Genomic DNA, 13,810 nt, shown 5'->3' on the forward strand with positions numbered 1-13,810 from the left:
TGGCCTCTCCCGTTGCGGAGCACAGGCTCTGGACGAGCAGGCTCAGCGGCCATGGCTCATGGGCCTAGCCGCTCTGTGGCATGTGGGATCTTCCTGGACCGGGGCACGAACCCGTGTTCCCTGCATCGGCAGGCAGACTCTCAACCACTGCGCCACCAGGGAAGCCCCTTGCTATTCATCTTATAACAAAACATGTAAATAGAAAATGGATCTCCTGATTAAAAATTGGCATAGCACATTCTCAATACATCCAATATAAAACATGCTCTACGTTTAATTTTAAAAATTACTGTTATCATCAACATTGGTTTTTTGAAAAAGTCCCGTGACTGATATTTTTTAATTGTTGAACTCAGATATCCTTTTACTCAGTGGCTTTACTTCCATAATGAAAAAGTACATTTTGTTGGTGACATCTCGAATTCTGGAATAGTTGGAATTATTAGTTAAATTATAGTTTTTCTTTTAAGATGATTTGTTTCATCAGTGAAGGTAATAATCTCAGAATGCTGAACTGCACCTGGAATAAGCAAACTATTTTGCTTCTTTCATAAAGATTGCAGTGTGTGCAACTTTGAGTTCAGAGAAGATCATACTTGATGTTCTGAATGATAGAGAAATGAAAGAATATTTTTTAAAAAGTAACTGCTTAATTTCATGTTTGTTTAGTGATGTTTCCAAAGTAACTGGTCTTTTTCACTGCCATCTCCATAAGTGTGCACATAAAATTTTCAGTGGATTCTTTGAAATATAATTTAAAGCTGAATTCCCTGCTTAATTAATAAGATATACTGGATTAGTCCTGGCTTATTATATGATTTTTGACATTTGTCACCTATAAAGAGAAGTTAACCTCTCAGTACAGCTTATCGTCACCTTTGTTTCTCTTCCTTACTGACAGAATCCCAAGGACTGCAGCAAAGCCAAGAAACTAGTGTGTAATATCAACAAAGGCTGTGGCTATGGCTGTCAGCTCCATCATGTGGTCTACTGCTTCATGATTGCATATGGCACCCAGCGAACACTCATCTTGGAATCTCACAATTGGCGCTATGCTACTGGAGGATGGGAAACTGTGTTTAGACCTGTAAGTGAGACCTGCACAGACAGATCTGGCATCTCCACTGGACACTGGTCAGGTAAGAAGCCTGTGTAGTTTGTCATCTCTCTGTGTTGAACCGCTGCATAACCAAGTTATCAGATTTCTATGTACAACCTTATGGCTCATAGTCGTCTTTTGCTATACATTATGCAGATAAATCTGGAATAATAATATTTTATTCATAAAATGTTTCATGATCAATTTCTTCCTTTTTTTTTTTTTTTTTTGCTGTGCCACGCAGCATGTGGGGATTTTAGTTCCCCGACCAGGGATCAAACCCATGCCCCCTGCAGTGAAAGTGCAGAGTCCTAACCACTGGACCACCAGGGAATTCCCTCATGATAATTTCATTTCTGATGTTCATTTTTATCCAGATCTAGCAAAATCACTAAGTTTTTTCAAGGAACATAATTTACTCTTTTAATGATTATGATGATGATATACTTCCACTTTTTGGGGTGCTTTCACATTATTGTACTCATTTGATCCTCCAAATTATCCTTTAAGGTAGACTGGTGGTTCTCAGACTTCAGCATGTGTGAGAATCACCTTGAATCAGAAAATACTATTTTCTGATTCAGTAGGCCTGGGGTAGGGCCTGATACTTGCATTTCTGACGAAGTTTCCAGGTCCAGGGACCACACTATGAGAACTGCTTAGGCAGACAGTGCAGGTACCTTTATCTCCATTTTACAGTTGAGGACAATGAAGCCTAATTTGTTTATGTGATTTTAATTTTATTCAGGAAACATTTAATGAGGAATAATGTGATTAAGGTACCATGCTAGGCCTGAGAAGAGATACAAAGATTAGCAAGAAATTTCTCTTCTCTCCAAGGACTTGGTGAAACAGGGAATAGAGTATAGATAGTTTCTTACTGCTAGTCTCTTGTTCTTTCTACAACGACGATCTTTATAAACAAGGTCCCAAGTTGGGCTACCTTTGTTAAAATCTTTGCTGTATCATTTTGTAATCTTGGGCAAGTTACTTAACCTAGGCCTTCATTTCCTCATCAGTAAAATGAAAAGTAATAATTTACTTACCTCTTTGAGTTGTTGGTAGGATTAAATGAAGTAATATGTATAGTGCGCTTAGCACAGTACCTGATATATGAGCTCTAGTAATTGTTAGCTATCTTTAATAGCCCTTATTCATTGAGTGTCGACAGTGTGGCACATATTGAACTAAGTGACCAGGTGAAATGCTAAGTAAGTCAGTACACTATCTCTATACTCACATCTTGTGAGAAGTCCAGTATTTTTCAAAATGCTGAGGCATTTCAGTTAATGTAATTTCTTATGGAGCTGAGCACCTTTTTTTCACAAGTTAAAACCCTAGATGTGCAATAGAGAGCTATGTCATTGGCAAAGTAAGTAACTTTAGTTCCTTTGTTTCTTTTTGCCTTCTTTGGAAAATACAGGTAATACTTGACTTCACAGAAGTGTCAAGAAAGTCAATTGGGTAATTTCTATAAAATGCTTTAAGTTGCTCTATAAAATGTGCTATATGGATTTAAAGTATTATCTTGTGATGTGAGTTTTGTTTTCCGTAGGATTATTTAGGAACCTTATTCGGTATATCAACATGTTTTTTTCTTTGTAGCTCACTTCAAATTTTAAAGTGAACCTCTTCATCTAGAACCTACCTGAGTTTTAGTTTTGAGGTTACCTCTTCCATTGACTGGTCTGTAGTTTATAGCTGGTACAGATTAGGTGTCAAGGTTAGGAAGATACAGGAAAAGCAACTCTGTCAGTCTCACTCCGGCTAACTTTTTCATTTTGTGGACTTAGTTCAGTTTCAAGTTTCTTTGATTGTGGAAGCATATAGCTAGCGTAGGACAAAGTTCTTATGTTTCACTGTTTCTAGGGAGAGGCAGCTTTCTGAGTAGCAGTCAGTTAATAAAAAAGTAAAAGGTTAGCCTCACTAGACTCATCAAATTCAGTGTGTAAGTTGGCCATGCCTATATGTTACAACTAGTTACTTGGTTTCTTTGATTGTAAGCCTTCCTCATACATCTTGTAGTCTGTAGTGGCAACTACAGAACATGAAGGTTAACAATGGCTTGAATTTGAAACATTCAGAATTTCTTGACATTACAATTAAACAGGTTCTAGAAATTATCATTCCTTTATGTATATGGAATCTTGAGGCCTGGTGGATACTAAGTGGCTTTTCCAGGATCACACAGCTTACAAATGACAGAATTCTGGTTAGTACATTCACTCTACCTACATCCAGTCTAAGTCCTTCCTAGTGAGCTCATGTCAGACACCTTACTTAGCAGAATAACGGTTAGAAACTGCCCTGAATGTTTGGGAACTAAATAAGACGACGAATTTAATATCTCTGTCCTCTTTCCTCCCCCTATTCTGTAACTTTTTCCAAATCTTTCATATAATTTTAGGTACTGAAGAGTTACCAGTGGTATTTTCTTCTTAGTCATTTGCCATCCCTGATCAAAGAAATCATTTTATCATGGTAGCATAGAATTATAATTTTAATTAAATAGATATTTCCTTTATAACTGCAGGTATTATATAAAATCATATATTTTTCTCCATGCTAATGAATTAAACTGTGCCTATTGGACACCTTTAATTAATTAAACTAGCAGTTATTTTCAAAATTCTTGCAGAACTCATTATAACTAAAATAATTTAGATGCTAATCTTACATCTAAAAGAAGGAAGAAGTTTATGATTGAACTTAGAATACTTTCATTTTTATGAGAAGTATGGTTGCCATCCACTTCTGTATCTGTTTATATGTATTATCTATATATGTACCTTTTGGAGAAACTAACCTATTTCTAGAATCAGAGGAATCAGAATGAAATTTAATAACATTAATCCTTCAGTTAGCCATAAATCAACTAAATCTGTTATTGTTCTGACTTGTACAAAGAACCTTGGGATATTTCCCTTGGCACCAATGCCATGAGATTATTATTGTTCATACACACTTGACATGATGTGCTTGCAGGTGGAATTTAGTGATTTCTGTTCAAATCTGTCACCAGTACAGGAATTAGTATGCACATTTGATCATTTGAATAGCCAAATCATGCCTTGGTGTAAGTTGAGTTCCTTTTTTCTCCTTCATTTTTTTATATTTGTGTATGAAACCGTATCCTTTGTAGTATAGTTTGGTTTAGTGAAGCAAAATATTAAAAATTATGCTTCCAGTTAATAATGTTTCCCTGTCACCTATAGATGTTCTGTCTGTTCTAAAGTTGTTGGTAAAATGGTCAATTATTCTTCTGTATCACAAAATGTTTCCTAAACCTGAACTAACTACATGTTCATAGACCCGATTCTTCCAACTAGATTCCTTATGATAATTCAGAATGGGAATCTTGGTATTTAATAGTTTGAAGTATCTTTCAACAAAAATTGATTTGTTTTTAAAAGTATTTTGACTGTTTTAGGCTATATATGGTGACCAGCTTCCAAGATGCTTTTCTAGTTGCTAGAAATACTCTTGAATAAATGATTTAGCAATAGGGAACCTCAGCTATTTAAACTCAGCTCTCCACTATTTTTTCCATTCTAAGAATTGCACATTTATTCAGATTAGCAGTTAAGCCATTTGGGTGTTTTGCATTTCCTTCTCTTGTATTTGATTGTCATAAATTGAACTGAATTACTTAATTTGATAAATCTAATTGAAAAGCTTTCTTTTAAATGAAAGTAATGACTAGTAAGAAACTGTTTGTAAATATGATAAAATTTAATGCCCTAGAGGTGTCTGATTTAAGTGCATGTTTAAGTAGATTGCCACTTGCTGTATTTAATTACCTAAATTGGATGGTTACCTTCTCTCCATACCTCATCTGAAAAAAAGGTTTTGGTCAAAGAGTTTTAGTTGGCATCCTTACATGGAGGCAACCTTAAACCAGAAGTAATTTAATAAAAGCACTTGCTATGTGCTAGGCACCATGCTGAACTACATGCTGTCAGGGGCAGCCTAGGGGGAAAGGTAGACAACTTGAATGAACAATTAAAATTAATTATGATATGGGTAAGTCCATAGTACTCTAAAGCACATATCTAACATGTATTTGGGATTCTTCTGGAGGAAGTGATTTTTAAGCTAAGACCCAAAGTATGAGTGGGAGGCAGCTCAGCTAGGTAGAGATATGATAGAAGAATTTTCTGTCATTGGGCACAACATGTGAAAAGAGGAAAGAGAACATCAAGTCATTGGGGAAACTAGAAATAGTTCATTGTAAAGTTTGAATACTGAGAGAGACATATGTTTCATTTTGAAAACACATGTTACTTATAGGGTTTCCGTTTGGATAGTTGTATGATTGTGTTCCTCCCTAAAAACCCAGGTTTTAATTCAGGTGTCAGAGCTCTTTGCTTTGTTTTTGCTTTGGAGATTGGGCAAAGTTAGAAGCCAGAGGGCTTTCAGCTGGCTCTTGGTGTCATCTAGGAGCCGTTTAACTCTTTAATTAAAAATTTCATTTTTAATATTTTTTAGCATTCACTCAGTAAAGTTTTAAAAGCTGACAAATACCACAAACTCATATACTCCAGAAAAAAAATATATTTTAATTAACTGCCTAAAGCACTTCTGTAATGCTGTTTTTCCTGCATTTTATTTAAAATTTGGATAATCTCTGTATGATAACAATTTTGCATTACCATTTTATATAGAGAGAATAGGAAGGTAATTTAGTCTTCTACCTTGGTTGAGCAATTTTTTTCCAATTTTATTGAGATATAATTGACATATAAACATTGTATTAGTTTAAGGTATATAACATAATGATTTGGTATGTATATACTGCAAAAAAGATTACTGTCATAAGTTTAGTTAACATCCATCACCTCACATGGTTACAAACTTTTTTTCTTGTAATGAGAACTTTTAAGATTTACTCTCTTAGTCACCTTCAAATATACAATACAGTATCATTAACTATAGTCACAATGCTGTATGTTACATCCTCAGAGCTTATATGTCCTTTTATTGGAAGCCTGTACCTTTTGACCACCGTCACCCTTTTCCCCCCAACCTTCCCCACCCCCACTCCACCTCTTTTCACCTTTGGCAACCACCAATCTGTTCTCTGTTCCTATGAGTTTGTTTTTGTAGATTCCACATACAAGGGAGATCATACAGTGCATGTGTTTCTCTGATTGACTTACTTCACTTAGTGTAATATCCTCAAGGCCTAGCCATGTGGTCGCAAATGGCAGGTTTTCTTTCTTTCTCATGGCTGAATAATATTGCATTGTGTGTGTATATATACATATATGTATATATATAATATTTTCTTTATCGTTTCATCCATCAGTGGATGCTTGAGTTGTTTCCGTGTCTGGCTTATTGTAAATATGCTGCAGTGAACATGGGGGTGCAGATATCTCTTCAAGATAGTGATTTCATTTCCTTTGGATATATTACTCAGAGATGGGATTGCTGGATCATATGTTAGTTCTATCGTTTAAGCAAATATCTCACTAAGGTCAAAAGGAAACTCTTTAGCAAGCTGAACACAAATTAAATTATACTTTAACTTTTTCCTGTGAAACTAGCATTTGTAACATTTACAAAACTACTCAGATGTCTATTGGAGTCATCTAAATAATCTAACAAGCTTGTATCCTTAATAATGGCTTATTTCAGATGGACTGATTGATAAACTAATAATATGGTTGATAATCTATAGACATACCTATTAGGATAGGCTATGGACACACTTCTATGTAGTATTTTTTACACTAATAATATTTTCAGCCTTTGGTGATTGATCAGCAGAAACATGAAATAAGTGCATATAATATTTTCGATTTCTTGTGCTGCAAAAATATCTTTATTTCTCTGTTTAGGTAATATGAGGAAGAGGAAAGGATACTGGTCTCTGAGTTAACCCATGTCCGATCTTAGTTCTGTTGTTTTTAGCTTTCTGAACTTCAGCAGTTAATTATAGCTTATGAACCTCAGTTTCATTCTAAGAAAGCTCATGATACTCAGTACCTATCTCCCTATCCACTTTTATAGGGCTATAATCACAAGGGAAAATGATTAAGAGCTATAAAAGGTATTAAGATGATTTTCACATACAGTTTATTTTCACTGTCTATGTTTGGTCCCCAAATTTTTAAACAAAAACATAATAATAGAATACATTATTAGATTATAATCTGCAACAATAGAAAAGTTATCCTTTTTCTCTAAGATGAAAACTAGGCCTTTATAAGAGCATCATAGACAGTTTTCCCTTTTAAAATTATAAAGTTACATGGAAAAATTGAAAGAGATCCAGAGAGGAGAAATAACTTCTGAGAATAACCTCTAAGCACTAAAATATCTCTGTGCTTAAAAAACCTACCATTTAATCATAGTAAAATTAAATAACCTCTGAGAATAACCTCTAAGTGCTAAAATATCTCTGTGCTTAATAAACCCACCGTTTAATCATAGTAAAATTCTGGACCAGTCAGAGAGTCTCTCTGCAGCTACCTTAATATTTTTTTCTATACCAACACACCTGAGATAGAAGGTATACTCCCACCTATAACAGTAGCTCACTATAGTTAGTGATTTTAAAACTGGCTGTGTTTGCGGGGAAGGGGTGGTTGTTCAGGGAGAAGATTTGAAGACTGCATTGGTACCATGCATAGATGAAAAGCTCGCTATCCCTGCTTCAAGATTCTAATAGGTCTCTCTGCCCTACACCCTACTCTTTTGAGAATTACTGACCTAAACAACGTATCATTGCAGGTACGTAAAGACTTTTATTTCAGCCTGTATAAGACTGGTTTTGCTGTTCATGGTCCATAAAAGAAAGGAAGATTTTTGTTTCAGGAATGTAAAATACCAGTTAGAATATGTGTGTATCTCAGAAGAACTCAAACTACCTTTCACTGATATCTCCTTTATCTTCAGCTTCCCACTTCAGGAGAGAGAAAGATATCTATGATATCTCAGTTATAGTTACACAGTATGGGAATAGGGAGCTGACGCTTCGTCCACACAACAGTTTTGCCCAGAGTACCCACACATCTTAAACACAACCATAGATGTTTATTTCCGTATTTACCCTACAAATGCTTTTCCTATCGAGTTATGAGTAAACCTGGGGAAAGTGAGTCAGAGGCTTGCAAACTGCCAGGATAAACATGGTACATTCTTCTGGACTACCAGTTTTATTTGCTGATATGTAAGCTAAATCATTTTCAGATAATAAAACAAACAGGATATATAATGGTGTAAAATGAAAATTTTGATGAAACATCAGACTTCAACCCATAGGTTTAGTGCAGCCTTCATATCCTCAGTAGTATAAGTTTACCCTCCTCTGCTGTTGGGAGCATTTTGGAGGAAAACTTTAAGAAGTACTATTCTATGTTCGAATTTTAAGCTATTTATTTTATCTTGAAGGAGACTCAGATGGTAGCAGGACCTAGGTCTTCTGGGTTATTTACACAATGTCAAACACTTGACCAGAGCACAATAAATGTAATAAAAGAAAGAAAGAAAACCCACCTCTCCTGCATCCTGGTCCAAATCTGAAACTATTAGCCTGCAAGCTGTGTGAGGCACTTTTACTAAATTGTAGATTTTGTTTTTTTAAGAAAATAGTCTATCACTAAGATTGAATTTTTTTTAGCAATATATCCTGCTCTTTTTAGACAAAGATCTGGCAGAATGAGTTCAGAGATTAAAAGAGATATGATTGGGGAAGTAGCAATACATAATTAGCATCAAAGTCATTGTGGAGTGAAAATAGTTTCATTGGAAAAGTTTTTGAAAAATCCTCTTAAGTCTATTTAGAACCTATCCAAGGTTACTAGAAATAGAATCCAGGTGCTCTGGATTTCCTGTGGGAATGTCTGGGCCACATGACCTTGATACCTGTCTCAGAAATTATCAGTGTTTTTGTAAGTACTGATACACCTTTTATGTTATAAATGTGTTCTTAAAGATTTGCTGTAAATTGAATTATTATAAATTAAGTCATGTTTTAAACATTCTAGTGGAACTCTGTAAAGCAGCGGTCCCCAACCTGTTTGGCACCAGGGACCAGTTTCGTGGAAGACAGTTTTTCCATGGACTGGGTGGTGGGGGGGATGGTTTTGAGGTGATTCAAGTGCATTACATTTATTGTGCACTTTATTTCTATTATTATTACATTGTGATATATAATGAAATAATTATACAACTCACCATAATGCAGAATCAGTGGGAGCCCTGAACTTCTTTTCACTTGCCACTCACTGATAGGGTTTTGAGATGAGTCTGCAAGCAGTTGATTTATTATCAACTGTGCAGTCAAACCTCTCTGTGCAGTCAGACCTCTCTGCTAATGATAATCTGTATTTGCAGCCACTCCCCAGTGCTAGCATCACCGCCTCAGCTCCCCCTGGGATCATCAGGCATTAGATTCTCATAAGGAGCGTGCAACCTAGATTCCTCGCATGTGCAGTTCACAATAGTGTTCGTGCTCCTATGAGAATCTAGTGCTGCCGCTGATCTGACAGGAGGCAGAGCTCAGGTGGTAATGCGAGTGATGGGGAGCGGCTGTAAATACAGATGAAGCTTCGCTCGCTCATCCACTGCTCATCTCCTGCTGTGTAGCCCGGTTCCCAACACGTCCCGGACTGGTATCGGTCTGGGGACCTCTGATGTAAAGAATTCAAAAAAAAGAGTACAAATGAACTTATTTACAAAACAGAAGTAGAATCACGGATGTAGAAAACAAACTTATAGTTACCAAGGGATGGTGGTGGGGGAGGGATAAATTGGGAGATTGGGACTGACATATACACACTACTATATATGAAACAGATAACTAATAAGAACCTGCTGTATAGCACAGGGAACTCTACTCAATACTCTGTAATGGCCTATATGGGAAAAGAATCTAAAAAAACAGAGTGGATATATGTATATGTATAACTGATTCACTTTGCTGTACACCTGAAACTAACACAACATTGTAAATCAACTATACTCCAATAAAAAAATTTTTTTTCAAAGTAAAATGGGAATATTAATAGTACTTCCTTCATAGACTTACTGGGAGTATTAAATGAGATAAATGCATGTCAGACACATAGAAGAGTATCTGACATAAATTGAGTACTCAATAAATGTCGGATAATATTATTGACATTATTAAAACTTCTGTATAGATTGTCATTATGCAAACTGTATAACATTTTACAGTATTTTATAGTGTGCAAATCCCTCTTACCTATGATCTCAATTTCACTGCATCTATTTAACAAAAATAGAGATAAGAATAAAAAAAGAATTCCAAAGGAAATCCTTTCATAAAGTAAAGAATCTTTTATTCTAATATGAGCTAGTAGTCTCCTGGTTCATTGATCTCTCCCCGCCCCCCCACCACCCATATTCTCTTCAAAATGCAGTCATTTGGTTGCATTTTGTTAAGAGTCTTACTTGTTTATAATCTGTAGATCACATTCAAGTTTAGAATGATTCTATAATTAAGATAATTGTTGAAATGCTAAAGAAAGTTAAGAATGCCTCCTAGCCCTTTTGGTTGGTTTTATATGCCAGAGCTCTGGGTATGATATAAATCTAGAATTTCCTTATCTCACTTCCTTAGGTTTATATAAATTATAGGCTAATTCTATGGAATAGGAAGTAATAATAGGCCATGGTCTTTGGTGGAATTATACATATGTGGATCACCCACATAAGCAGGGAAGTGCACTAGTCATCATGTAAAAATTTGAGTGTTTCTAGATGCTGTGGGGGATAGAAAGATAAATGAGACCCAGTCCCTGCCCTTCAGGAACTTACACTGAGTGTATTAAGACACACAGATCTATAATTGTAACAAAGATAGGATATGTTAAGTGTCATAAGAGAGGTATAGAATTTTGTGGGTCATCAGAAGATAGAGAAACTGTTTCTGGCTGAAGGTATTAAAGGCATCATTGGGAGCATAAGCTGGGCCTTTAAAGAATGAGGAAAGGCATAGTCTACAAGGACAGATCAATGTCATTGACATGAAATCAGAAGGTATTAGTTGTGTGACTTTAGTATCCCACAACCTTTCATAATACCTGTTCTATGTACCTTACAGAGTTGTTATGAGGATTCAAAGTGATACTGTATTTGACAGTGCTTTATATGTTCTAAATCACCCTATATGTTGTTATTACCACTTTAGTTTTATGGGAACAAAGCGAAATAACAAAAATAGCATAGTTGGATCATGGGATTTCAGCAGGGCTTCTTTTAAGAAACTTTAACAACCAGCATTAATGAAACTTAGAAGTACTTGATGGCTTTTTATGAAACTCATTCGGAAATATAAATGAAAAGAGAAGAGGGAAATTATGATGGAGGAGCAAGGTGAAGACAGCCATCCCCTTTGCTCATCCTTTCACTGAGAGCCAGCTTTAGCTCCCCAGCAATCCCAACCCAACTGAAGATCATCCCCTTCTTCTCTTGGGTTTTATTTACTTTGTCCAGTAAAATCACAGTGTCTAGGCTAATTAGGGACTAGACTATGCTCCTGTCAAGGAAACTTGGCCTATTTCCCTTTATTTGGGGGGACTGGGTTGCCTTCTTAGCTAAAGCCATCACTGACCCCAGTCAGAGAAGCTTCCTTACAAAACGTCAGTCTTCGGTTAGTTCTTTAGCTCTCCAAGCTGATAAATGATGATTTGGGGAGGGAGAAGCGGGACTTGGAATAAAACATGGTGTCTTGGAGCTCTAATATGTAGGTGATACTAAAAGAATCAATAATTCCTGTGAAGGTTCTGCTCCATTTGAGCTGTGTCAAAATTAATGCTTAGGAATCTGAACATACCCAAGGTGCTGATTTCCTAGTAACTTGCCTGAAAGTGGAGATAGCCTTCATTGAAGTTTTTTCCAAACACTAACAATGGAAGATTTCAATATTAGAAACACATGAAAGTGAGGGCCTTTGACTGACCATCCGTCTGGTACCTGTCTGTTGACTAGATGGAACTATGTTTTTCAGATCAGCAGAGATTATGTTTAGTTAAGCAACCCAAAACATAGTATTGAAGCACTGAAGCATGCTCCTCTCCTCTCTAGTCTTTGGGTATTAAATATTATATTTGAAGCTATTTGTGTAGTATGTCTAGGTTGTGGCTAAGAATAAACTAGCCTGGAACACTCCAACGGGATTTTAAGGCATAATGGAAAAAGCTGTTGAAAAAAGGGTAAATCACCAGTATTTTCTTTTCTCTGCTGTCACTGCCCATCTTGCTGTGTCCACTGATATTGGACAGTAGGAATTGGGGAGTAGGCTGGTTTATTAGCTGCTTCTGCTGCCATCGCTAGCCAGTCTTGATCTATGCAGTTGAGAATACCCAATAATAGGGCTGGCAAAAGTAGACATTGTACTCTGTGTCCCTTTTTTTCTAGATTAGATTCAGTACCAACCATAGGGTCACCCAAATTGAGATTTTAGAATATATAGAGCGTCCATATGCATCCTTTGGAAATGTCTAGCCATTAGTACCTGGATTGACTTCAGAAGGTTAAGAATATGATATCTACATTTAAAAAGTGATGTGATATCTCTATTTCAGAGGAAAGATTATTATCTTATGGCTTGTCATGAATGACCATCTTAGGGGCACCCATTTGTATTATATATGTGTTAATAAGTGGACATTTAGTTCATTCACCTGTAGTATTTTATTATACATTTGTATCATGATTCCCTCATCGATGGACGTTTAAATTATTTCACGTTTTTGCCATTATAAACAAAGATATATCTTTGAGTATCTTTATGTGTGTCTCCTTGTTCATATGTGTTAGTTTCTCTACGGCAGTGCTTATCAAATTTTCCACATCATACCATATGTAAAAGATATTTTTACTGCCCATATTATCACCTGGGAGGTGATGGTATATGGCAAAGCTACAGAGATCTCTATGGCGGTGTGTTACAAATAAAATCTTATGCTCTGAAAAGGGAGCTGGCAAACAGTGGTCCTCAGCCAAACTCAGCCCTCCACCTGTTTTTGTAAATAAAGTTTTACTAGAACACAGCCACATCCAGTTGTTAACATATTGTCTATTACTGCTTTCATACTACAGTGGCAGAGTTGAATGTTGCAATAGAGACCATCTGGCCTGCAAAGCCTAAAATGTTTACTATCTAGCTTTTTCCAAAAAAGTTTGCTGACTCCTACTCTAAAATAATAATTAACAAACAAATATAGTTTCAACCATTGTAAATTTGTGAATAGTTTTTTAAAATTTGTTTGGTCTTTTTCATGAACTTATTAATTTGAGATAAAATTAATTTATGGTGAAATAAACAGATCTTAAATGTGTAATTCAATGAGTTTTGATAATGTAACCAATACCCTTGTCTGTTCAAGTCTTTTCTAATTTTTAAAATTGGGTTATTTGTCTTTTTATTTTTAATTTATAGGAGGGGTATATGTGTGTATCCTAGGTACAGATTCTTTATCAGAAACATGATTTACAAATATTTTCTCTCAGTCTGTGGCTTGCCTTTTCATTTTCTTAACAGTATCTTTTGAAGATCAAAATTTTTAACTTTATTAAAGTCCAGTTAATTGATTTTATTCTATAACTATAAAAGTTAGTGCTTTTTGTGTCCTAAGAAGTCTTTGCCTATCCTAAGGTTGCAAAGATACTGTTTTATGTTTTCTTCCAGAAGTCTTATACTTTTAGCTTTTATATTTATGTCTATGATCCCTCTCA

General features: G+C 35.6%; 1 protein-coding gene across 7 annotated transcripts in view; it reads left to right on the forward strand.

Moving 5' to 3' along the window:
- The window catches only part of FUT8 (fucosyltransferase 8), a 336,029-nt gene that overhangs the window by 274,251 nt on the left and 47,968 nt on the right, over positions 1 to 13,810 (forward strand). For all 7 annotated transcript variants that reach the window (XM_028496014.2, XM_055088533.1, XM_055088532.1 and 4 more), the window contains one exon: positions 902 to 1,139. In XM_028496014.2, coding sequence (XP_028351815.1) covers positions 902 to 1,139 — 238 coding nt within the window. The remainder of the gene's footprint in view (positions 1 to 901; positions 1,140 to 13,810) is intronic.

The sequence above is a fragment of the Physeter macrocephalus genome, chromosome 11, assembly GCF_002837175.3.
Source record: "Physeter macrocephalus isolate SW-GA chromosome 11, ASM283717v5, whole genome shotgun sequence".
NCBI lineage: Eukaryota > Metazoa > Chordata > Mammalia > Artiodactyla > Physeteridae > Physeter > Physeter macrocephalus.